The sequence below is a fragment of the Ornithorhynchus anatinus genome, chromosome 13, assembly GCF_004115215.2.
Source record: "Ornithorhynchus anatinus isolate Pmale09 chromosome 13, mOrnAna1.pri.v4, whole genome shotgun sequence".
Classification (NCBI taxonomy): Eukaryota; Metazoa; Chordata; class Mammalia; order Monotremata; family Ornithorhynchidae; genus Ornithorhynchus; species Ornithorhynchus anatinus.
Window position 1 is genome coordinate 17,916,675 of NC_041740.1, and position 26,749 is coordinate 17,943,423.

The 26,749-nt window shown below is 42.9% G+C and overlaps 1 protein-coding gene across 2 annotated transcripts in view; it reads left to right on the top strand.

The window, feature by feature from the left end:
* Positions 1-26,749, top strand: part of C13H10orf67 (chromosome 13 C10orf67 homolog) — a 56,906-nt gene that overhangs the window by 22,464 nt on the left and 7,693 nt on the right. For both annotated transcript variants that reach the window (XM_007673175.3, XM_029077676.2), the window contains exons 7-15: positions 969-1,027; positions 4,609-4,674; positions 6,793-6,852; positions 19,052-19,144; positions 19,374-19,456; positions 19,536-19,601; positions 20,411-20,498; positions 22,864-22,944; positions 23,033-23,120. In XM_007673175.3, coding sequence (XP_007671365.2) covers positions 969-1,027; positions 4,609-4,674; positions 6,793-6,852; positions 19,052-19,144; positions 19,374-19,456; positions 19,536-19,601; positions 20,411-20,498; positions 22,864-22,944; positions 23,033-23,120 — 684 coding nt within the window. The remainder of the gene's footprint in view (positions 1-968; positions 1,028-4,608; positions 4,675-6,792; positions 6,853-19,051; positions 19,145-19,373; positions 19,457-19,535; positions 19,602-20,410; positions 20,499-22,863; positions 22,945-23,032; positions 23,121-26,749) is intronic.

A 26,749-nucleotide genomic window follows, 5' to 3' on the forward strand; every position in this document is an offset into this window, starting at 1 on the left:
TTCAGCAGATGTGCTTCAGAAGGAATTTTGAAAGAATATCTCTGTTAGTTATTGGTGTGCACATCTTAGCTTATTGGATAGTGGCTTTGAATTCTGTTCGCTTACCCAAACCTGAGTATTAGGGTTACGTCGTAGCTGAGGTTTAAAAAGTATAGGTGATCCGTGATTTGCCTCAAAATTCACTTCCAGTTATTTTTCAACTGTCTTCACCAGCGAGGTGAACTTTAAATCACAGAGCAAATCAGAGTTTAGCTGTTTATCACTGCCTAGTGTATAAAATAGAATACAAATTTGGAAACATATCATTGGAATGAGTCCCTTTGTACTCATTTGTACTCTTCCATTTTGTTGTTCAACCTTTCAAAGTACCAATTTTGAAAGGTCTCTTGTGTTTTGGCAAAACTTTTTTTTAAATTAAGCATGCACAAAAACAAAATGTTATATTGTTCACAATTCTTTTATCATCTAGTAATTGCTTGATGGTGCATTAAATGTATATGTGAAAAGCTGGTCCTCAGGTGTATGGGAACAAAATTACGAAAAAATACATTCAGATGTTGAGAATAAAAATGGTCGGCCCTCAGCATTACAAATTTCTGCTTATCATTTGATCTGGTGATGTTTTCAACTTCTGATAGTTCCGAGCCATAAAGAACCACCTGTTAAAGCACTTTGTATTGGCTGTGACTAACAGCAAAAATGTCTGTTGCTAGTATTGATGAAAAGCTTTGGGCACTCAGCCACACTTGGCTCTTGAACTTACTTCTTAATCTCAATCTGACCAGCCGGCTGAACAGCAGGAAGAAGGCTGTGAATGTCAAGGGCGGTTGTGAAGGTCACAGCTCCGCTAGGACTTTCGTCCACTGTGCATTCCACTGGGCGTCCAGACTGACCTGGAGCACACAGTATGAATGCATGGACATAAGCATGTAATTTCATGGTCTTCTTTTCTCTCCTTTTGTTTTCAGAATCTGAAATTATAAGTATGAAAGAGCTAAGGGAAAAGGATCAGAAAACTATTGAAATGGTACTGTAACTTTTTGACATTGATGAATGACTCTTTTTAATTGAAATATCTTCCTGCTTGGGGAATTCACACAATGTCCAGATAGTTTTATGAGGCATAAAAAATTGACATGATTCATTTTCATTCTTCCACATTGTTTATTTTAGTATGACTAATGGTGAGTAGAGGTTCCTCTCCATATCGGCTTTTTTTTGTGTGTTGGAAAATCAATGGAATTATAGCTCTTTTTCTGACTGACCAGCCCTGTGAACCTAAACTGTGGTTGAATGTGAAGTTTGTAGAGTAAAAGTTATGTTTTAGAAGAAGCCTAACAAATTTATCAAGAGTGATAAATCATAGTACGATCATTGGTGGCCTGAATATTATGTCTACGACTGGATCTGTCCATTTTTTATGCACGTGTAGGTGAATTAGTGTTCTCCATTGCCAATGTTGCATGGCAGAATGGCAGTTGGTGAGATCACAGAATCGGAGGACTTATTCGGAGACCCTAGCAGACAAGGCCCCCTAGATCAAGTAACGCCTCTCAAAAAAAAAAATCCTCCATCTTGTAGTTTAGTTTGAAATCTCGGGGAGTCCCTGATTTGGGGATTTAGTTTCGAAGGGTACCTTTTTAAAAAGGATTCACAGTGACGGGCTCATTTCTTGAAGTCATTCAGTGGTCCACGGAAGGATAGTCCCTGGTTGTCTTCGAAACAAATCTCCCTCTTCATCGGTCCTTGCCCTTCTCATGCCCTTTGGCGTAGAGAACTCTTATGGAAGTATTGCCCTGAGACCACCTTCTGGGTGAGCTAAAGGGAACCAAGGAAAGGGTGCCAGGTGGTGGGAGCGAAGGTGGAATGCCATGGCTAACGGGGATTGGAAGAGAACTCCACCACCCCCATCCCGAGGACTCCAGCCCACCCAGGGAAAGCAGAAGGAAAGTGATGCTGGAGTTGTTTTCCGTGAGCCTGTCTTTGACCTAGCATCTCTCGGGCAACTTCTGCACACTTTCCAGGGCCCAGCCCAGTGAGCTTACCCAACCCCCTGGGAATGCCCCTTCTTTCCAGGCAACAGACTCCTTACTGCCCGAGAACAGACCCCATAGGGCCTGGCTCAGCCCCAATACTTTCTGGTCCCACAGACCAGTTGGTGATTGGAGCAGAGCTTCCCCTTAAAACTGTGGTAACTGTGAGAGAAGCTTTAAATGCAAACACTTTTAACCCAACCTTATGCAGTCCAGGAGGACAAGAGGGAGAGTGAAAATGCCCTAAAAACTGAAGACTATTGCCCAAATCAGTGCACAGTCTTCAAAGAGAATGTACTGCTGGCCCCCTTTAGCAATAACCAGCTCAAAAAGGAAGATCTTAATTTTCAAGTGTAGGGTTCAATGTATCTTCCCTGAAACTGAGGCAAACTTTAGAAGCTGTGAGGTAAATGTGTGAAACCTCCAGCAGCATGATACTCTGAATCTGTAGAACATTGTTTTATTTTTTAATTTCACATCTCTGATCTTATTTCATTCTCACAGCATCCCATGTGCATCTTGTTACTATTGTGCTCCCAAATACCTAGTTCAGTACTCTGCAGTCAGAAAGTGCTCAGTCAATATCATCTATTAAATGACTGAGTCCTGTGAGTCCCAGACCAAGCTAGAATTCCATTCCAGGCCTCTGCTAAAGTGACCAAAACTCTGAATCAATCTCCCCGGAGATGTCTCAGGGCAGGGCCACTGGTCAATCAGTCAATAAATCAATGTCATTTTTTGAGCACCTACTGGGTGCAGAGAACTAAACCAAGTGCTTAGGAGAGTACAAATGGTATATAAGACATGGTTCTTGACCTCAAGGGATTTACAATCTAGAGAAAGTGAAACAATGTATAAGACATGTAGATAAGCTCTATGGTTTTGTGCTTGGGTGTCAGAGAAGGGCTAAATTGACATTGTGGGATATAAATAGGAAGATTAGAAAATACTCAGGGAAGGCCTCCAGGAGGAGATATGATCTCAGAAAGGCTTGGAGTATGGAGTTGTAGTTTGTCAGATATAAAGGAGGGATTTCCGGGTCGCCAGGAAGGGCTTAAGAGGTCAGCAACAGGGGATGAGAATGAGGCACAGTGAATAGGTTGGCTTGAGAAAATAAAAATTGTAACTAAGATGCAGTTGAAGAAAAGAGTGGATAAGTAGGAAGCAGTGTGGCCTAGTTGAAAGAGCAACTTCAACTTTCGGGGGGAGTCAGAGGTCCTGAGTTCTAATGCTAGTTCTGCCACTTCCCTGCTGTGTGACCCTAAGCAGGTCACTTAACTTCTCTGTTTCAGTTTCCTCATCTGTAAAATGGGGATTTAAATACCTGTTCTCCTTCCTACTTATACCATGAGGATCATGTGGGAGAGGGACTTGACCCAACCTGATGATCTTTTGCCTAATGCATTACTTGGCACATAGAAAGCACTTAACAAATAGCACAATTATTATTATTAGAAAGGAGAGAGCTGACTGTGTATTTTACAACCAATTGTCAGGAGTTTCTGCTTGATGTAGAAAAGAATGGCTAGCAACTGAAGGACTAGGATAAGTGGGGAGATGTGTGCAGTATAGTGTTTTAGAAAAATGATTCGGGCAGCAGGGGTCTGGAAAAGAGAGAAACTGGAGGCCGGAAGATCTACAAGAAGGCTGATAAAGTAAGTGAGCCAAGATCTGACATGTGCTCAGACCAGCAAAGTAGAGGATTGGATGGAGAGGAAGGGATGGATTCTGGAAATGTGAAATTAGAGTGAACAACATTGGATGATGGACTGAATATGGAGGATTTCGAGACAGGGAGGAGTCAAGGATGATGCAAAGGTTGCAGATTTGAGCAGTGAAGAGGATGGTGGTGTCATCAGCTGTGTTGAGAACGTGAGGTGGGAGAGAATGTTTTACAGGGAGAAGATGACGAGTTAAGTGTTAGATTGAGTCTGAAAAATCAAGCCGGCGAGCCGTCCATGTAGATAAGTCCTGAAGGCAGGAGGGATTGTGAGATGGCAGAGAAAGACAGAGATCTGAGCTAGTCAAGTAGATTTGGGGATCTTCCACATAGAGGTGGTAATAAAAGCCTCAGGAGAGGGCGAGCTCACCGAAGGAGTTTGTGTAAATTGAGACAAGAAAGGGACATGCCACCTGTCCGGTAGCCCCAAATTATTTGAAGATATCTTAATGTGACCCAGTTGGTATGGTGCTTTCCATCAATTATGCCACAAGAAACTACAATAAGCGGAAGCTGGGTAGATACAAAGGCAACACTGAGCTTTTCTTAGTGCTTTCTTCTATCAGCATAAGGGCCACATTTAGTTGGGCCCCTGCAGAATAATAACAATAGGACACAATGTGGAGTTTCAGGGAAACTTTCTAAGGGTGGAAGATGCTCCTATAAATAATCTGTCCAAACTTCATTCTTCTTTGGTTCAGTTATTCAAAAAGAATTAACTTCCCCCTCTCCTGAAGCATTTGAGCTATCTAAAACATGGCTTACACCCAAATTTTCCTGAAGTCCATTGAAAAGAAAGGTTATAGGAGAATTGAAGATATCTATACCCAAACTCTACTCTTATATCTGTTTCAGTTAACTACAGGAAGAGAAAAATTGAAACTCGAACTTGACCAGGAGCGGGTTTTAGTTGAACAAATGGTAAGACTCTCATGTTTTATTCATGAAACATCACTAAGTTCAAAGCTCCAAAACGATCATTTATAAATGTGGACACTTCCGTTTGATTTCTGTTCACAGTGAAATTCTCACTTGTCTGTTGTAAGAGGTCTTATTTACCTACTGTTAGGATTAAAGTTAATCGTGAGGTGATTAAAAAAAAATTAAGTATACAGTAGAAATTTGAGTCCCATTTTAGAAAATCCAACTTGTGGCAGGATGTGAGATGTGAAATAGTGTTAAATATTTTTAAAAATACTTTAAAGCATTTTAGTACAGAAACACAAGGAAAGTACTTACTAGGAGAGCTCTTTTGTTTTGAAAGATGTGTTATTTTGTGTTTACAAGTAGTCATAAGTAATGGCAGACGCAAAGCCCCATCTAGATATTTTGGCATTCTGTGCTAGTCTCATAAGAACACTGCCTTTTTTATTTTCCTTTCTTTTAACAGAACTTTCCAGACGGCTGGTCCTTTATTTTATCAGTTGACTTTTTTTCCCCCTAGCTTATGGTTGGCTTGCAACTGATCACCACTAGTATGTCTTTGTTACAGAAAGCTGACTGTGTTTATTATAATAAAAAATAAAACACAGCTTGACTTGCGTCCTAAATGTGCTGGAAAAGAATATGATACTGTTTAGAAGAGAAAAGCTTGTTCATAGAAAATCAACACCACTTCAGATATTTAAGCATGCGCTTTTTTACAGCTTGTCAAACTTTGTGCCAAGTCATGGGCTGCTTTACTCCCTTGGTTTTGTTACCCTTAACACCATGTGCTTTGGGTCCCTTGTCATAGGAATTAATGAAAAACAATGCTTCCGGACCACAATGGAGCCTTCTAGGAAGCCGAGTTGTAAATGCAGAAAACAAGGATGAATTTTGGTTATCTAGCTACTCAGCTATGGGCTTGCTTTAACAAATATCCTTATCGCAAAAACTCTTTGCAACCAGATACCTGGAATAGAAAAGCAGAATTCTTCTCTAGTCTAGTGAGGGACTTTGATTTTTCCCGGCCTTCCCAACCCCCCAACCGCCCCCACCCCCACCTTCTCTTCCCTCTCTCCCTCCCCACTCCCAACTTGAGCTTTGAATGTTATAACTGAAAGAGGAGTTTAACTTTTACTTTGCCGAATATTCAAGTATTGGGAATAATTTTGATTTATATTAGCATTAGCTTTCTTCATAGAGTTTGACGTGGGGAAAAAAACGAAGTTTATACTATTTTTGAAATTTGGTGGCAATGGTATATTCATACCTAAGTATTTACAATTTGGGTATACCCATATGTAAGACCACTAACATGAATTAGGAATTGCTCTGTGCCTTACTATAGACTTTTTTTTTTCAATTTGGCTCCAACATTGGCAGTGAAATAGACACATTACTAAAAATATCATTTTTTCAAGAGTCATTTTAAGCCCCTACCAGCTCCCCTGCTATGACCTTGAACCTGAAAGAGTCATTCTCCTCCCCTTCTGCCTCCTCTCCCCCTTCTCTTCCTCCTCCTCTTCCTCTACTTTTCCCTCTTCTTCCTTGTCTCCTTTTTCTTCTTCCTCCTCCTCCCTCCTCTCTCCCACTCTCTCTAGGGCACACTCTCTTTCTTCCATCTTGGCTGCACTTTCTATCTCATCAGAATATTACTCTGCTACCTCTGTGAACTGGTAGTCTCAGACTCCTCCTTGGGTCCAAGGATGCTAGATATGAGGTGCAGGAGATTTAAAAATAAAGAAAACCTAGGAGAGGGTCAATTGAAATGGTGCCCCAGGAAAAAAAAAAACAGCTCAAAAGCCAGCTTGGGGCACAGGGAAAATAGCTCCCTTTGAAAGAAAGGAAAGAAATTACCCTTGCTAATCTTCCCTGTCCCCAAGATGGGTAGCAATCAAGAATTAAGAGAAGCTATCAGACTCTAAGCTTTGTCTCTACAAGTTACTCTCCAGAAGCCCGTGAGGTCTACAGAGCCCTTCCTGCACCTTCCCCTTCCTGACTCTCAGACCAGATAGACCCCAGGTAGACCCCATAAAATTACCAGAAATAAGTCCTCCCTACTCATGAGCAGACAGTTTCTAGTGAGTAATCCTGCTTTTGCCTTCATTTCTTCAGATTCAAAAGCAAATGGAGGATATGGAAGAGACGAGAAAGTTAACTGAAGTTCGAAAGAAGGTAAGGACCTCCGTTTTCTCCCAGGCTTCAGGATTGGGCTTTTCTGGTAAGACTAGGAGTCCCTTTCATTCTGGAGCACACTCCAGAGCTGGCCAGTAGAAAAACTTAAGCAAGGTATTGATGGCCAACTTCCAAACCCTCTCCATTGACACTAATGCTTGGGAACTTGCGGTTGGCGTAAGGTCCTCCAGGTGTCAGCCTTTTGGCCTTTCGTTTTTTGAGGACAGATGCATTCGTGCCACGACAATATTGTTAGGAAAAATGACCTGTGCTAACTTTCACATGTCCAGTCGTCACTCGTGCACCTCACTTGTTGGCCACTTCTGCTCATCTCACAAAACACCAAAGTGATGGGACCGAGACACTCACCTTTTTTAAAAAATAGTATTTGCTAAGCGCTTACTATGTGCCAGGCCCTATGTTAAGCACCTAGCTAGATATAAGCTAATCAGGTAGGACACAGTGTAGGCCCCAAGTGGGGCTAACAGTCTTATCTGCATTTTACAGATGAGGTAACTGAGACACAGAGAAGTTAAATGACTTGCCCAAGGTCACACAGCAGTCATGTGGCAGAGCCAGGATTAGAACCCCTTTACTATGGGCGACTCCATCATCATCATCAACATCATCATTTTCATTTTCTCTTTCCTGCATGATGAATCTGAGTACAGAGAACTAAGGTGGTTAGTTCTGTGTTACCCAGTTAATTTGCCCCCAGCTAATTAGGGGCAGAATCATGAAAAAAATCCTGGACACTGACCCTTTCCACAAAGCTTTACTGTAACTCTTCATGTATTCCCCACAGCACATATGTATATATCTGTAATTTATTTATCTATTTATTTATATTAATTTCTGCCCCCCAGACTGTGAGCTCGTCGTGTCTGTTGTTATTTTGTACTCTCCTAAGCACTCAGTACAGTGCTTTGCACACAGTAAATGCTCAATAAATATGATTGTTTGATTGATTGATAGGGCCCCCTATTAAAGCTCTGACAGAAATCCTAGCCTGCCTTTCATCCCAGAAGCCCCATCCACCCACCCCATTATTAAAGGTCACACACTTCTTGCTTATATGTCTCCTATGGCCGAGTTTGTAAGCGTGTGTCTGTGTGTGTGAGCCAGGGGTATGAGCAGGAGTGGATAAGTTCAGCACAGTTGGGATCAAGTTTTGTGGCTAGCAGCACTGAGACTACAAGAGCATTTAGTGATGAAGGAGAAGGAGCATGGCCTAGTGGATAAGAGCACCGGCTGGGGAGTCAGAAGGACCTGGGTTCTAATCCCGGCTCTGCCACTTGTATGCTGTGTGACGATGAGCAAGTCACTTAACTTCTTGGTGCTTCAGTTATCTCATCTGTAAAATGGATATTAAGACTGTGAGGCCCCATGTGGTATGTGGACCATGCCTGACGTAATTAGCTTCTATCTACCCCAGCGTTTAGTACAGTACGTGGCAATAGTACCCATTTAGCAAAGACCATTAAAAAAAAGAGGGAGCCTAGCCATAGATCTATAAATGCTTCCTAGTCAACCAGGAGGGGAAGGAAAGGATTTCTTTTGGAATTGCTCTGTCCCTCCCTGCTTGATTGAGGCCTTATTATTCAGTCCACTCACTGGTATTTAACAACAAATATTGAGTTTCTGACTATTTCAACTACTGTACAGGGATACGTCAAAAACCACACACTTCCTCAACTCCATTCCCTGCCCTCTTGACATCCTCTCAGTGATTACTGTACTGACATAACTCGTTTTTAAGGAGACACAGGAGATTTCTGAAATCTTAAAAAGTCGCATTTTCAAGTAACTCGCTCTGAAGTACTGCTGGCTGTGCATTTCTGACCCAGTCGATTTGACAGTGCCTTTGTTTCCACTCATTGTAACAACAGTCCATTATAGTCCATTCTCGTTCTACCCTTTATATTTATGACCTATTGAAATTCAACATGAAAAACGTAGTGCATTTTTAGCATTGGGTGCAGGCTGTTTCATCCTAAAGCACCCTGAAACTTCCAAGATGTTAATGGATCTGGCTCTCATGTTGTTCGTAAAATAATGACACATTGGAATCTTGAAAGTGGAATTGTAATTTCAAACTAAATGTGTTCCTTTTGCATTTGTTTCTGACAAGAAAGAAATTCGGAGACTTTCCATGCCACTCTCAGAGTTCAGGAGAGGTGACGGTAATTGTGCTTTGGGCAAATTTGTCTGGGGCAACAGAACTGGGATACAGTTATTTTGCTCCCAAGTCAAACTTTAAAGTTGTTGCAACATCCTCCTGCCCTTCAACAAAACTTCCTCACCATCAACAATATTTTAACTGGGAATTTTATATGATGCAAATTCCCCTGATGGCAGGCTTGCCTTGCAATCACTTTCAGAAATCCATATTCCAGTATATTAGGAAACTTACCATGCTATTAAAATGATTGATTCATTATTCGAAATGTTTGTCTATGGGGAGTCATGGTTGTGTTCTTCTCCTTTTTTCAGATGTTTATGGCAGGGAAGTCTGTTTCTGTAGTCAGAAAAGTACTGAATCCTCCTCTTCCCTCCCCCTTATACCCAGAAGAGCACAGCCACCAAAATTTAAAGTTGGGTTGAAGCAGTTATAAAAGCCACATATTGAATTCTCAGGTCCCAATGATCCAGCTAGTATAGAACCAGGCCCAGACAGGGTACTTCCAGGGCTACACCACTGAGAATATTTTCTGCCTTGGCAGTGGCTTCTCCCTAGTGACAATTTCTCGATATCTTGATTTTTGGGGGGGGGTTGGTCTCAGATAAGAAACATGATTAGGAAGGCTGAGTTAGATGCAAAGAGGCTCTGTGAAATGTAAGGACCAAGAATTACTTGTGTTGAAGTATACCAGGGTCCTGAAATCAGAACTGTCCAGCTACACGGGACTGCCTACCATACCATGACACTCAGCTGCTTGTATTCACTTGACTGAATGCTTTGGCTGCCTCACTAAAGCTGGAAAATGGGAATTTTTTCTTAGCCAGACATACTCCATGAAACAACCGGGTTATATTCAACGTGTGGTTGTACTTTGAATGACTATAATAAAGGGTACATTTCCTCACAGACTTATATCAGTCAATCAATCAGTTGTATTTATTAAGCACTTAGTGTGTGCAGAGCACTGTACTAAGCATTTGGGAACACAATACATCAGAATTAACAGACCGGTTCTCTGCCTACAGTAAGTTTACAGTCTATCTTACATGCAGTTAGGAGCCTTTCCCAAACCAGACCTTGTGTGCTGGCCAAGTCCTTCAGGAAAGTAAAAATGGTAATAATAATAATAGTAATAATAATACTGGTATTTGTTAAGTGTTTACCATGTGCCAGGCACTGTACGAAGCACTGGGGTAGATACAAGGTAATCGGGTTGGATACAGTCCCTGTCCTACATGGGGCACATAGTCTTAATCCCCATTTTACAGGTGAGGAACCTGAAGACCAGAGAAGTTAAGTGACTCACCCAAGGTCATACACAGCAGGTCGCATGGTGATCCAGGATTAGATCCCAGGTCCTTCTGACTCCCAGTCCCATGCTCTATCCTCTAGACCAGCTGCTTCTCTAATAGAGTTGATAGACACGATCCTTGTCCTCCTGGGGCTTTCGGTATACAGGGGGAGACAGACATTAAAATAAATTACAGATAGGAGAAATAGAGAATAAGGTTATACAAATAAGTGCTGTGGGGCTGGAGTGAGTATCAAAGTACTTAAGGAGTAGGCAACTATGTGCAAAGGTGACATAGCGGGGAGGAGGGAAAATGAGGGCTTGGTCAGGGAAGGCCTTTTGAAAAAGATGTGATTTTAGGAGGGTTTTGAAGGAGGAGAGACTAGTGGACTGCAGATATGAAGGAAGAGGGAAGTTCCAGGACAGAGGGAGGAAATGGTCGGCAACAGGAGAAACAAGATCAGAGTACAGAGAGTAGGTTAGTGTTAGAGTAGCGGAGTGTGTGGCTGGGTTGCAGTAGAAGTTCATCAGGGATAGGTAGAAAGGGGAGAGCTGATTGAGCTCCCTAAAGCTGATGGCAAGACGTTTCTGTTTGAGGTGGTGATGGATGGGGCAACCTTTGTAGTTTTTAACGAGTGAGGAGATAAATCCTAACCAAACCATTAGACCAGATTCCCACCTGATGATGTGCACAATAAAATGCCTCTTCTAAACTTCCCATGACCATTTATTACCACTTTGAGGGAAAAACACAAACCTACCCTTTACAGAGCAAAATATTCCTTTATTTTGGTTCTATTTTCAAGAAATCTAAAGGCTTGAAAACGTTTCTTTTGACATCAAGAAACATTTGCTGCAGTTGAATCTTCCCAAAGCTTAATATTGTCAACACATTAATATTATCAGTTCTGTTAGAATGAATGTTTTCGAAGTTCAATTTGACTAGAATCCTTTTAGAGAATTAAAGAGCATTCCTCCAACAGCATGAGTCTGTTTGGATTCTGTGGGTTGCCTTATTGGAAGAAGCTGCTTGGGACATGAGCATGGCATCAGAATGCCTAATACAGCATGAGATCTCCTGATCGTGAGGCTTCCCAAAAATATGATCCTCACGTTATATGAGAACTGGGGTAATTGGGATCTTTGTCTCCTCTCAGTGTCAATATTATTATAGTTATTATTCTTACTGTTGATCCACTAGACTGTAAGCTCCTTGTGGGGAGGAATCGTGTCTACTAACTTTATTGAACTCTCTTAGGGGCTTAGTAAAGTGCTCCGCACACAGCACATGCTCAGTTAATAGGGGAGTTATTGGGGAAGCAGCGTGGCTCAGTGGAAAGAGTCTGGGCTTCGGAGTCAGAGGTCATGGGTTCGACTCCCGGCTCTGCCACTTGTCAGCTGTGTGACTGTGGGCAAGTCACTCAACTTCTCTGTGCCTCAATTAACTCATCTGTAAAATGGGGATTAACTGTGAACCTCACGTGGGACAACCTGATTACCCTGTATCTACCCCAGCACTTAGAACAGTGCTCTGCACATAGTAATTGCTTAACGAATGCCAACATTATTATTATTATTAATACCGCTGATTGATTCTAAGTAATTCTGACTTGCAAAATTTTCCCATCTAATGCATGAAGATTTTAGATCTTTTTTTTTTTTTTCATTTCACTCCCTAGACTTTTCTCTGTTTAGAGCTTTATAGTGACAGGTTTCCTGAAACACATTGCAAGAGGATTTTCTGAGTTTAACATTGGTCGGTGACTACAGTAGTTGGGTGCAGGGCCATTCTACGTCAACCATTAAACCTATCTAATTAATCATACTTATTTTTGGAAATCCATGGCATTTTGTGGGAACGGCACACATGCTCAGAGATAAGTTGAACGTGTAGCTGATCTGAAAAAAAAAAAAGATAGATGCATTTTTGCCTGATTTATGTAGAAAGAATGTCTTGCCAAGTGAAGTTTGTATTTGTTCATAGTTTTTTATTGTGTGGAGTTGGGTTTTTGATATTCTTAAAACACTTCAAGTACAGAGGGGTCCCAAGCCAAGGTTGAGTTGAATTCCTGGAAAATATATTTACAGAACTGGGGAGCTGAGCGGGTAAATATTGAAAGATTTCCAAATTAAAATTGAGGGGTACCACATTCCACTTTAGAGATGGAGTGATTCAGCATATAACCAAATAATAATGATAAAAATAATAAAAGAGTTTTGCTAAGTTCTTCCTATGTGCCAAGGACTGTACTAAGCACTAGGATGGAGGCAAGATAATCAGGTCCCACATGGGGGTCATAGTCTAAGTAGGAGGGAGAACAGGGATCGAATCCCCATTTTGCAGATAAGGGAACAGAGAAGTTAAGTGACTCGTCAAAAGTCACATAGCAGGTACATGGTGTAGCTGGGATCAGAACCCAAGTCCTCCGACTCCCAGGCCCATGCTCTTTCAAATCTGCCGCAAGTTTCAATTCCCTCCTAGATGGAAAGTATTACAAAAACAACCCAACACTCCTACCGTAATTCTAGAAATTTATCTTTCATTCTGTCAGCTCGCACAGGACACAGGATAGATAATGAGACCATCATCCTTTAAAGTCAGAGATTAGCAGGAGTTTTGCCTCCCTTTTTATTTTAGCTATCATAGATGCTAACTGAAATGTATCAGGGGCAGGAAAGAATTTGGTAGGGGCACGTATGGGGTGGCTTTATCTACGGGGCAGAATGGTGGTTGTCCAGTAATAATAATAATAAGTGTGTTATTACTATACTAAGTGCTGGGGTGGATACAAGCAAATCGGGGTGGACACAGTTCCCATTGCTCTTGGGCACCAACGGCACATACATTGTTGAAGTCCTGCAGATGCCGCCAGCCCCCTCGGGAGAGATGGCACCTGTTCACAAGGATCTTCATGCTGCTCTTCCCTCCTCTCTTCTCCCTTCCTTGACCCAAATATGCGGGCATGAGCCCCATGAGGAACAGGAACTGTAGCTGACCTGATTATCTTCTATGTACCCCAGAACTTAGTACACTCAGTGGCACAAAGTAAGCACGTAACTACCAAATCTATTATTGTTATTTTCTGGTGATTTTTTTCCCTGCTGGACAGGAGCCATACCATCTGAAAACCAGACAGATGGCCACAAGTGGGACAGGATCAGGCTAAATGGACAGAGCCCGCCTCGCCCAACCCATCCAGTCCCAGCTCTGTAGCTTGGTGGTTCCGAGGGACGTCTGCTACAAGCAGGACAGGGCAAGCAACAGCACTGGTGAAACAACTTTACGGGAAAAAACAAAAGGTTGTTTCACCAGGACCAGAGCCAGATTGGTGGGGTGGGCGAGGATGGGTCAGGGGCACCTGCCACCCAGTGGCACAGCATGGGCACACTTAAGAGACCCTGGGAAACGAAATGACTGCTATTCTCTTTAGCTTCACAGGGAGGACTGAAGCCTGGGGAGCCAATGAGAGAGAGGGACGGGGCATATCCGATGACCAGCTAGGGCAAAGGGTGGACAGCAGTGAAGGCTTTCCCACAAAATAAAATTTCACACATTGTTGTGGAACCTGGCTCTGCAGTGGATAGAACACGGGGCTGGGGCTCAGAAGGACCAGGGTTCTAATACTGGCTCTGTCGCTTGTCTTCTCTGTGACCTTAGGCAAGTCACTTCACTTCTCTGTGCCTCAGTTACCTCATCTGTAAAATGGGGATTAATACTGTGAGCCCCATATGGGACAGGGACTGCGTCCAACCTGAATGGCTTGTTTCTTCTCCCGGCTTAGTACAGTGCTTGGCACATACTAAGCGCTTATCAAATGCCATTTACCAACCAAAAAAAGGAGGTACTCAGACAATGTTGTTCTTGATGCTGGGGAGAAGAGGGGCAAGCTCTGAGCACAGCGGGGGTCCCTGCTTTAAACCGGCCCTGTGTCCAAGAGTGCCTGAGCCTGGTCTTGGCCACAGAGTGGCAGAGAGACACTTTTGAATACTCAGATTCATGGTTGGGCATGCATGGGTACAGAGAATATGAATCCCACAGTGAGCTCTCTTTGAGGACATAGTATAAATAAATCCGTGGTGTCTGGTGGGGTTTTTTTCCTATTTTCACTTCCCTTTTTTTTTTTCTTGGCTCTGCTGATAATCTTAGAGGAAACAGGTTGTTAACATTAAATACACGATTACAATGTTAGCTAGCAAATTGTTCAGTGTTTATATTGCAATACTGTTTGGGCTAAATAATAATCCAGATATACACCTGCACTGATCCCAAAGACTTTCTAAAGGGTTTTTACATTACTGATACTGATAATGTTTACTCAGGAAGATTGGCTCTGTTACAGCAGAAGATATGAAAAATAATAGAATTTTTGCTTTAGAGTGAGGAACTTCTACATACATGTGCAATTGAAATAATGTACTACATTACATCATTTAATTAGCAGTAAGCACATTTAAGAGAAAAGGAGGTTCTAATTTACCATTTAAATGAGATCTGTCCACCGGGTAAATTATTTCTCTCGAGTATCCAGTTTGGTGAGTGCTCTGCATACAGTAGGCACTCAAAAGTGCTATTGTTGATGAAGGTGATATTGATATCCAATTCTAGCCCTTAATGCCAGGTGTTTAAGGTGAAAATCAAAGATATTACATTATTATAGTATTTAAAGAATAGAGAAGCAACTTGGCCTAGTGGATAGAGCATGGGCCTCGGAGTCAGAAGGACCTGGGTTCTAATCCTGACTCTGCCATGTGTCTGTTCTGTGAACTTGGGTGAATCACGTAACTTCTCTGTGCCTCAGTTACCTCATCTGTAAAATGGGAATTCAATCCTACTCAGACTCGTGAGCCTCATATGGGACAGGGACCGTATCCAACCTGATTAACTTATATTTTCTACCCCGGCACTGAAAGCAATGCTTGACTTACAGTAAGCAATTAATGAGTATCATAGTTATTATTATTATAATTATATGAAGGGGTCTTCATTGCTCTCACTAGGGCACACTTCATTTTACAGTTCACATAATGCCTTAGAGCAGACACAATACACAGTGTGTATTCCAAGCCCTATTAAAATTCACATCTCCTGCAGGTTGCCTTCCCTGACTAATCTCTCCTCTCCCCCACCCTATTTACCTCCCTACTATGTCACCTATGCACTTGAGTACCTATCTTGATACCCAGTTGCTTCCCCACCTGTAATTTATTTTAGTATTTTGTCTCCTCTTCCTAGCTTGATCCTTGAAGACAGGGTTCATGTCTACCAACTCTATTGAACTCTCCCAAGTGTTTAGTTCAATGCTTCGTGCAGAGAAAGTGCTCAATAAATACCTTTGATTGATTGATTATCCCAGGTCTGGAAACCTTCTCCATTATTAATGATATCTTAAAGATCTTAAACATTTAAATGGAAAGTATAATATGAAATATCAGCTCTTGTGAGAGAAAGGAGTGAAGAGTGAAGCTTTCTAGAGTAAGAACAAATTCTGGGGAAAAAAATGTGATCATTATTGTTAAGTCAGAGGCTGACATTTCTTTTCACAATCAATTTAATTGGCATTTTCTCAATATAAAGTATATTTTCATGTTGCTTCCTTTATTTCTCATTATCACCTCTACTTCTACTTATTCTTTAAATGGCTGTTGTTTGCACTTTTCAGCCAACTGACCACCTAGAGATCAGCATGTTTAATCCAGAGAAAGAGGAATGTCAGCAGCTGACAAAACAAAATGATGGTTTCAAGGGAAGGGGGACTGGATTCAACCTAACATGGTAGATCAAAGTCGAAACTTCCGTTCCTAGAAGGACAAACATTATAGTCCATGTGCACAGGTTTAAAGGAAAAAAGAAACTTTGCTTTAGTCTTCATGAGATTACCAGTTCTTCTAAAGTGATTAAACAATTATTTTAATTTTTTATGGTGTTTGTTAAGCACAAAGAACTGTTAATAATGTTGGTATTTGTTAAGCGCTTACTATGTGCAAAGCACTGTTCTAAGCGCTGGGGAGAATACAAGGTGATCAGGTTGTTCCATGTGGGGCTCACAGTTTTAATCCCCATTTTACAGATGAGGTAACTGGCACAGAGAAGTGAAGTGACTTGCCCCAAGTCACACAGCTGGCAAGCGGCAGAGCCAGGATTAGAACCCACGACCTCTGACTCCCAAGCCCGGGCTCTTTCCACTGAGCCACGCTGCTTCGCTTACTGTTCTGAGCACTGGGGTAGATAAAGCTAATCAGGTTAGACACAGTCCCTGTTTTACATGGGTCTCACAATCTTAATCCCCATTTTATAGATGAGGTAACTGAGGCACAGCAAGTGAAGTGACTTTCCCAAGATCACCCAGCAGACAATTGGCAGAGCCAGGTTTGGAACCCAGGTCCTTCTGATTCCCAGTCCCGTGCTCTATCCTCTAGGCTATGCTGCTTCAGAGCTAGCCACTTCTTTAACTCTCTCTCTTTCAAGTAAATTTGGATGGGGAAATTTACTGGAAGCAGAAAGGGGAGACTTGAAGACCAAACCTGATACATGGTTGAGGACATGAAAAACTTTTACTGTTTGGAAATAATGAGTGAATCCTAGTATGTGGAGAAAAAACAAGCTTCTATTTGCACAAAGTGGAGGAGGCCATGGGAAATTTACTCTTATGATTCTGGCAGTGGACTTTCCCAGATTCTGAAGATGAACATGCAGCCTGCCCTCCTATTCCCTCCATAAGAGAAGCAGCGTGGCTCAGTGGAAAGAGCCCGGGCTTGGGAGTCAGAGGTCATGAGTTCGAATCACAGCTCCGCCACTTGCCAGCTGTGTGACTGTGGGCAAGTCACTTAACTTCTCTGTGCCTCAGTTACCTCATCTGGAAAAATGGGGATTAACTGTGAGCCTCACATGGGACAACCTGATTACCCTGTATCTACCCCAGTGCTTAGAACAGTGCTCTGCACATAGTAAGCGCTTAACAAATACCAACATTATTATACCCATGCAAGCAGGAAAGCATCATGGCCTAGTGGATAGAGCACGGACTTGGAGTCAGAAGGACCTGGATTCTAATCCTGGCTCTGCCAATTTTCTGCTGTGTGACCTTGGGCAAGTCACTTAAATTCTCTGGCCTCAGTTTCCTCATCTGTAAAGTGGGGTTTAACACTGTGAGCTCTATGTGGGACAGGAACTGTGTCCAACCTGATTAGCTGGTATCTACCCCAGCGCTTAGAACTGTGCTCAGGACATAGTATGTGCTTAACAAATACCATAATTATTATTATTATTTGTTAAGTGCTGACTGTGTGCCAGGCACCATACTAAGCGCTGGGGTGGATACAAGCAAATAGGGTTGAACATAGTCCCTGTCCCACATGGGACTCATAGTCTCAATCCTCATTTTACAGATGAGGGACAAATATCTGAGGCACAGATAAGTAAAGTGACTTGCCCAAAGTCACACAGCAGACAAGTGGAAGAGCCAGGATTAGAATCCAGGTCCTTCTGACTCCAGGCCCATAGTAGTAGTAGCATAATGTTGGTATTCGTTAAGCGCTTACTATGTGCAGAGCACTGTTCTAAGCGCTGGGGTAGACACAAGGGAATCAGGTTGTCCCACGTGGGGCTCACAGTCTTCATCCCCATTTTACAGATGAGGTAACTGAGGCCCAGAGAAGTGAAGTGACTTGGCCACAGTCACACAGCTGACAAGTGGCGGAGCTGGGATTCGAACCCATCACCTCTGACTCCAAAGCCCATGCTCTTTCCACTGAGCCACGCTGCTTCTCCTAGTAATAGTATTTATTGAGCCCCCACAGGTACAGTGCACTGTATTCTGCACTTGGCAAAATATAACAGAAGCAAAAAGCAAGTTCCCTGCAGGGATTGGGGAATGGTCTCCTGTCTGGTGGTCTCAGGGGACAGGCAGCCTTGACAGGTGCCTTCAGGGCTGCTCAGCACCCACCACTCCTTGCACAGGAAACAGTCAGATCTACCTGGGGATTTTCTCTGCACCTAGGAGCCTCCTGGATGGCCCGCTGGACAGGTTGAGGTAGGCTCAATGTAGAGAAGCAGCGTGGCTCGGTGGAAAGAGCAGGGGCTTTGGAGTCAGAGGTCATGGGTTCAAATCCCGGCTCGGCCACTTGTCAGCTGTGTGACTTTGGGCAAGTCACTTAACTTCTTGGTGCCTCAGTTACCTCATCTGTAAAATGGGGATTAAGACTGTGAGCCCCACGTGGGACAATCTGATTCCCCTGTGTCAATCCCAGCACTTAGAACAGTGCTCGGCACATAGTAAGCGCTTAACAAATACCAACATTATTATTATTATTATTATCTTAAGGCCCACTAGATCCATAGGCCATAGCTAGTTTGGCCACACACAGGGTGCTGAGTTTGGCCAAAACTTTACAGGTGGGCTAGTCTCATTTCTCTTTATTTCAATCAAAAGCAATAGATTTGCAATGGCCGAGTTGATTTCAGGGTGACAAAACAAGCCAACTTCAAAATCACAGTGAAATATTGAGTGTAACAAATGGTCAGTGGTACGCACAAAAGTTTGTCAATATTTGGGCTAAGACAGTTATCTAAGTCATTCAAACCGAAGTCAGTTTTTGGCTTGGATTAGCTCCCTAATCCTCTTCCAACCCCCTTACCCCAAACCCTCTAACTCAGGTTTGCCTGGGAAAACCCAACTTTGGTAGAGTGATTTGAGGCTTAAATTCATCCCAGTTCATTTTCTTTTCAGAGTGAAGAAAAACAGGAAAGAGAAAGAAAATTAACACATGAAAAACGTGGCATGAAGCTATCTCGCAAGTTTCCAGAGAGACGTTTTACGGAGGTACGGTTTCATAAATTATTCGGATTCTTACAACAGAAATTTCAGGGACTGACCCTCTAGACCATATGCAGTACCAGTCACAGATAATCTCCCTTTCTTTCCGATGTAACCCACCTTTAAAAATCCAAAAGCAAAATCATGCAACTGTTATGCAATCTTGTATGTATTTATTGAGTAACGCTTTGTGTTGCATTTTCTCTCCCCACCTCCCCCACTGCCAAAAAAAAAGAGTCACGAGGAACAAAAAGCACTGCAGGATGAACTGGAGAAGCTCAACAAGAAGTTAGAGAAAGAGAAAAAGTACACTGAAAGGTTAGGAACCCAATTCTCTTTTTAAGAAACTTCACTGAACCTATTCAAACAGCTTAACACATTTCAAACTGAATTTCAGGCTTAGAAATCAAGCTGATCTGTCAAGCAAAATTTGGCAAAAGAAATTCTTTATTCTCCGGAACAGGTAAAGTGTTCTCAATTCAGGTTGGCTCAATGTTATTTGTGAAAGTATCTCATTAAAGTAATCTTGAAGGAGTTAAGAGCACATTATTGTTTCTTCCTACATATTAATGCCATATTAGTTCATAAAAGGCTGTCTTGTTGGCTTTGACTATGAAAAGCAATAAAATTGAAACAGAACAGATCATCAGTCAATCAGTGGTATTTACAGTGCTCTGCACACAGTAAGCACTCAATAAATACAATTGAATGAATGAATGGAGTAATTACTGTTTGCAGAGGAGTGTACTAAACACTTGGGAGAGCCCAGTACAACAGAGTTGGTAGACACACTCCCTGTCCACAGGGAGCTTACAGAATATAGGAAGAGACAGATATTAAAATAAATCACATTAGAGCTTCGGTGCTGAGGGTGGCGTGAATATCAAGTACTTTGAGGGTACAGATCCAAGTGCATAGGTGAAACAGAGGGGAGAGGGAATAGGAAAATGAGGGCTTAGTCAGGGAAGGCCTCTTGGAAGAGATGTGATTTTATTAAGGCTTTGAAGGTGGTGAGAGTGGGGATCTTTCGGATGTGAGAGGGGAGGGAGTTCCAGGGCAGAGGAAGGATGTGGGGAAGGGGTCGCTGACATCGTCAACTAAGATTTCAATGTTTTTATAGCACTGAAAAGTCAGTTTTACACATTGGTTTCTAAGAAGCTCACAGATAAATCAGAATTTGCCCCCTTACATGATCAGAGAATCACTAAAAATTTAAGGAAAGTTATTTTTAGATTTTCAGTAACTTATATTTTTAATGTACTCTCTTTTCAGTCTGCATGCCCTCAAGGATGAGATGTTCCTTAGGCACACTTTGCAACGGCAGTTTGCAGTGATTCCTGAAACATCCTTCAGTTACTCCGTATGTAGATTAAATGAGTGTGTTAATTTGTCTTTAACCTGATTTGCTATATTGGGGGGTTCTGGGTGTGCTCTGAGAATTGTTTCAGTGAATTTAAAGTTTACTGCGATATATGAGAAAAATATGAGAAAATATATTATTTTTTTCCCGAGGAAAATTTGGAATAATCTCATTTTGTAGGTGTTTAATAATAATAACTGTGGTGTTTTTGAAGTATTTAGTGTGTGCTAAGTTATGTCCTAAACACTGGGTTAGATATAATGCAATCAGGTCCAACACAGTCCTTGTCCTACATGGACCTCCCAGTCTAAACAGGAGGGAGAATAGATATTTAATTCCCATTTTCCAGCTGAGGAAAGTGAGACACAGAGAAGTTAAGTGACTTGCCCAGCAGGCAAGTAGCAGAGGGACGTTTAGAACCCAACTCTCCTGACTCTCAGGCTTATGCTTCTTTCCACTAAGCCATGCTGCTTCTCCAATTTAATTTGATAATCTCAGAATCTGACCTAGATGAACAACAGTATGTGGCCACCAGCTCATGGCCTCTCTTAAATTGTTTCCTCCCAAACAGTGAGAATCAGCCTTCTCGAGCAGGATATTGTTGCTGGATCTAAAAAGGAATAATTTTCCCTTAGAAAATTCATATGGGGTTCAAATCTACACAGAGCAAAGCTAGCATTAAGCACCAGCCTATCATTAGGGGTGGGGTGCCCTGCCGGCAGGAACAACCTTTCTGAAGTTTCCAGTTCTGTTTTGAAGACCCTGAAACCACCAAATAGCACATCTGCTTTACTGGCAGAGATAATAGCAGCATTTCCTTCCCTGGCCCTCCATCCTCGGGGAAGCCTGGTAACTGTGGAAAACACTTAATCTTAATCCCCATTTTACAGATGAGGGAACCGAGGCCCAGAGAAGTGAAGCGATTTGCCCAAGGTCACACAGCAGACAATTGGCAGAGCTGGGCTTAGAACCCAGGTTCTTCTGATTCCCAGGCCCGTGCTCTGTCTACTAGGCCAAGCTGCTTCAACAGCTATATTAAGGATGGTATTTGTTAAGGGCTTACTATCATAATAACCTGATGTTAGCTTGGTCCCATCTCAGAACATGCCCTGAGACACCAACACCTTTGGGGGATATAGCTACAGCAGCAGGGACAGTGCCAATGAGTTTCCTGGCATGAGCCCAGAGGTGCCAGCAGCCACTGCCAGAGGAAGGCTGAAAAAGCTGAGCTTCCATCTTGAAATTCCCCTTTCTCCCACTCAAGCATTCCAGTGGCCTCAGTATTAGGCAGTGGACAACGAGCAGGTTTTAAACATCCCAGCACCTGGCCTAATACCAAGTACAGCGTTTGTCTCCCATAGGCACAGCCAGACAAAATCTGCTTATTTGCCAAGACTTGAGAAGTGGTCATGACCAAATAGTCTTGGATCGTATGTCATCTTATCAAGTATCAAATCTTGAAATTTTCCATTTCCTTTAGCCTGATGGTTCCAACAATTACTCTTGATGCAGTGTTGTTAATAGTTAAATAGTTCCCTCCTATTTAGGCAGTGAGCACCTTGTGGGTCAGAGACTGTGTCCAATCGGATTACTTTGTTCCTACCCCAGTGCTTAATACAATGCTTGGCACAGCGTTAACACTTAACAAATCCTATAATGATTAGTCTTCATCCTTTTACAAAAAGTAAATTAAAGGACACATTAAATTCATGCATTCTAAAGATTTTAATCAAAGTGTTTTTTCCTTAAAACCAATATCTTATTTTTCTTCATGGTAATAAAGACTCCCAAAAGCCTGTCAGATATTTGAAGTCCAAAGACTAATTTGTTGATACAGCAGTGATGGAGTTGGGATTGATGAAAAACTCCTTCTCTCTATCAGCTAGAGAAGCAGTGTGGCCTACTGGAAAGAGCATAGGCCTGGGAATCAAAGGACCCGGGAGCTAATCCCACTCTGCCACTTGTCTGCTTTGTGAGACCTTGGGCAAGTCACTTAACTTCTCTGTGCCCTAGTTTCCTCATCTGTAAAATGGAGATTCAATTCCAGTTCTCCCCCTTACTTACACTGTGAGCCCCATGTGGGAAGGGGATTGTGTCTATTCTGATTGTCATGTATTTACCTCAGTGCTTGGCACTAAAGAGCTTAAGAAATACCACCATTACTATTTGGTGGTGGTGAATATTCCAGTTCAAAGGAAATTCTTATCCTCCGGCTACAGATGAACAAAATGAATAATACTAAAATCCTGTTCTCAGCTATCTGAGTCCATCGCTCAAGGATCCATCACCTATTTACAAAGTTTATTCATCTTCATATTTTTCCTTGATATCTCAATATGCTTGTCATAAACTCTGTTTCTTCCAGAGAGATCTTCCTTTATACATAACGCCCTGTTCAACTCAGGCGGATATTCCTACAGGGAACCTATCATGTCCTTCCGTTTTGGTATGTCCCTTTTCTCTCCCTCAACATTTCTATCAATGATTGACCGGTACCTATTGTACAGCCTCAGTAAGAAAATGTTCCATCTTAGCCTGACACAGATGCCCAAGATCCCATGGAAGAAGAAGAGACTGATGGGATCCCATCTGAAGGAGAGAACGTGCCGGCGTGCAGTGATGGTAAGAATTTATATCAGTATCATTAATGTGCTCAGAAGAGAACTTACAAATAGGAACCAGACTCTCGGGCCTGGGAGTCAAAAGGATCTGGGTTCTAATTCTGGCTCTGCTCCATGTCTGCTGTGTGACCTTGGGCAAGTCACTTAACTTCTATGTACCTCATCTGTAACTGAAGTATTCATTCATTCATTCAATAGTATTTATTGAGCGCTTACTATGTGCAGAGCACTGTACTAAGCGCTTGGGATGAACAAGTCGGCAACAGATAGAGACAGCCCCTTCCGTTTGACGGGCTTACAGTCTAATCGGGGGAGACGGACAGACGAGAACAATGGCACTAAACAGCGTCAAGAGGAAGAACATCTCGTAAAAACAATGGCAACTAAATAGAATCAAGGCGATGTACAATTCATTAACAAAATAAATAGGGTAATGAAAATATATACAGTTGAGCGGACGAGTACAGTGCTGTGGGGATGGGAAGGGAGAGGTGGAGGAGCAGAGGGAAAAGGGGAAAATGAGGCTTTAGCTGCGGAGAGGTAAAGGGGGGATGGCAGAGGGAGTACAGGGGGAAGAGGAGCTCAGTCTGGGAACGCCTCTTGGAGGAGGTGATTTTTAAGTAAGGTTTTGAAGAGGGAAAGAGAATCGGTTTGGCGGAGGTGAGGAGGGAGGGCGTTCCAGGACCGCGGGAGGACGTGACCCAGGGGTCGACGGCGGGATAGGCGAGACCGAGGGACGGCGAGGAGGTGGGCGGCAGAAGAGCGGAGCGTGCGGGGTGGGCGGTAGAAAGAGAGAAGGGAGGAGAGGTAGGAAGGGGCAAGGTGATGGAGAGCCTTGAAGCCTAGAGTGAGGAGTTTTTGTTTGGAGCGGAGGTCGATAGGCAACCACTGGAGTTGTTTAAGAAGGGGAGTGACATGCCCAGATCGTTTCTGCAGGAAGATGAGCCGGGCAGCGGAGTGAAGAATAGACCGGAGCGGGGCGAGAGAGGAGGAAGGGAGGTCAGAGAGAAGGCTGACACAGTAGTCTAGCCGGGATATAACGAGAGCCCGTAATAGTAAGGTAGCCGTTTGGGTGGAGAGGAAAGGGCGGATCTTGGCGATATTGTAGAGGTGAAACCGGCAGGTCTTGGTAACGGATAGGATGTGTGGGGTGAACGAGAGGGACGAGTCAAGGATGACACCGAGATTGCGGGCCTGCGGGACGGGAAGGATGGTCGTGCCATCCACGGTGATAGAGAAGTCTGGGAGAGGACCGGGTTTGGGAGGGAAGATGAGGAGCTCAGTCTTGCTCATGTTGAGTTTTAGGTGGCGGGCCGACATCCAGGTGGAGACGTCCCGGAGGCAGGAGGAGATGCGAGCCTGAAGGGAGGGGGAGAGGACAGGGGCGGAGATGTAGATCTGCGTGTCATCTGAAGTACAGATGGGGATAAGAGCGTGAGCCCCATGTGAGACAGGGACTGTGTCCAACCTAATGAACTTGATCTGCCCCAGCGCTTAGAACAATGCTTAGCACATAGTAACTGCTGAACAAGTACCATTATTATTATTATCATTATTATTTTACTCACTGTTTCTTCAGCGCCTAAAAACAGAGTCAGGACTGCCTGGAAAACAGGCTTTGAGCCAGTGGGCGTCTAAGGCCTCCTTATTCTCCCTGATAGTTGCAATGGACCACTATCCCCCCAACACCTACTCTCCCTCTGACATACACCCAATGTAGCAATTAGCTAAAGATGAGAAACAGTGTGACCTAGTAGAAAGAGCTTGGGTCTGGGAGGTAGAGGACCTGAGTTCTAATCCCAGCTCCATCACTTGTCTGCTGGGTGACCTTAGATAAGTCTCTTCATTTCTCTGTGTCTCAGTTTCCTCATCTGTATAATGGGGATTAAAACTGTGAACCCCATGTGGGACGTGGATTGTGACCAACCTCGTATCTACTCCAGCAGTTAGTACAATGCCTGGCACATACTAAGTGCTTAACAAATACCATAAAAAAGACGGCAATTGATTATCCCTGTCCCACTGCCCACACCTTCTTCAGGGCCTGTGACTTGGGTCAGAGTAGTGGAGTGGACAAACTAGAAAATGTGACCAGACAATCCTCTGAAAGAGAGATGCGCCTGCTTTTAACCCTTTTGGCTTTGAGTTTCGATAGCAGAGAGAAACATTGTGGCCTTGTGGAAAGAGCATGGGCCTGGTAGCCAGAGGATCTGGGTTCTACTCTCTACTCTGCCACGTCTGCTGTGTGACCTGGGGCAAGTCACTTCACTTCTCTGTGCATGTTTTGGTTACCACATCTGTAAAATGGGGATTAACACTGTGAGCCCCATGTGGGATATGGACTATTTCTAACCTGATAATCTTGTATCTACCACAGGGCTTAGAGCAATGCCTGGCACATAGTGAGCACTTAACAAATGCCATTTAAAAAATGATAATTGTATGTGTAGCAGTGGAAAATGAACCCCACAATACTTCCACAGTTTTCAGGAATGTGGCTCGATTGCACCATGAGGCATAGTTATAGAAGAGCAACTGTTGTAGAGTATAAACTATAAAGGGGTATAAGAATAAAGTATAAGTATAAATATAAAGTATAAGGGGGTAAAAATCATGATTGTTTAACTTGTTCTCTGGAGGAGTGCCTATGTGTGTGAATCCATTCTGGCTCAGAAATTGCACCACTGAGAGAGATTTGTGTGTGTGTGTGTGTGTGTGTCTTTACTCTCCAATGCAAGGATTTGTTTTAGTTTAAATTGATTTTATATATATAAGAAAAACAGAATTTTAGTACAGTTATCTTTTGGATGCGCCATCAATCAATGGCATTTGTTACATGTCTGCTGGGTGCAGAGCACTATACTAGGAGGTGGGGAAGCACAATACAATAAGTAGACATGATACCTGGCCCTCAAAGTACTCAAAGTCTAGCAAAGAGCAGCCATGGTTCACTGGCATTTTTTTAGAGAATGTCACATTGTCCCCTCAGAAAAATCTTTGGGGATAATAATGAAGGTGTATTGTACCTGGGAATAGCTGGTGGATCCTGGCCACCTTTTTTGGATCCTCTTGCTTCTCCTTCTCTTCCTCCTCTACTTTCTCCTTTGTATCTTCCTCATCACGCTTGGCCTTTTGTCTCCTCTTACTCCTCCTTGTGTCTCCTCCTCCTCCTCCTCCTTTGCCTCCTTCTCTTTCTCCTGTCTCCTGCAACTCCCTCTCCTCTTCCTTTTCCATTGTTTCCTCTTCCTTATCTCCGTCCTCCTTTTTCTCCATTTTTTTCCTTCTCCCTTGCCTCCTCCTCCAGCTTTCTTCCTTCTTCTGCTCCTCATTCTCTTCCTCTACCTCTTCATTCTCATCCAAAATGTGAACCTGAGACTCACTTCACTTCTGTCTCCCCTGAGGAAATCAGAAAAAGTAACTTCCTTCCCCTTCCTAATTGGATATTTGGGGGCAGTTTGGCAGAACATGGAGAGGGCTTTAAGCTTCTTAGAAGTCAGGTAATTGTGTGTTTGAGGGGAGAAAGAGTATCAGGGAATCTTCAAATAGTGAATCTACAAAGGATAACCCAAAAAATGATTTTTTTCTTGTTCTCTTGCCCACTGTGAGTTCAGCCTTTACACTGATGATTTT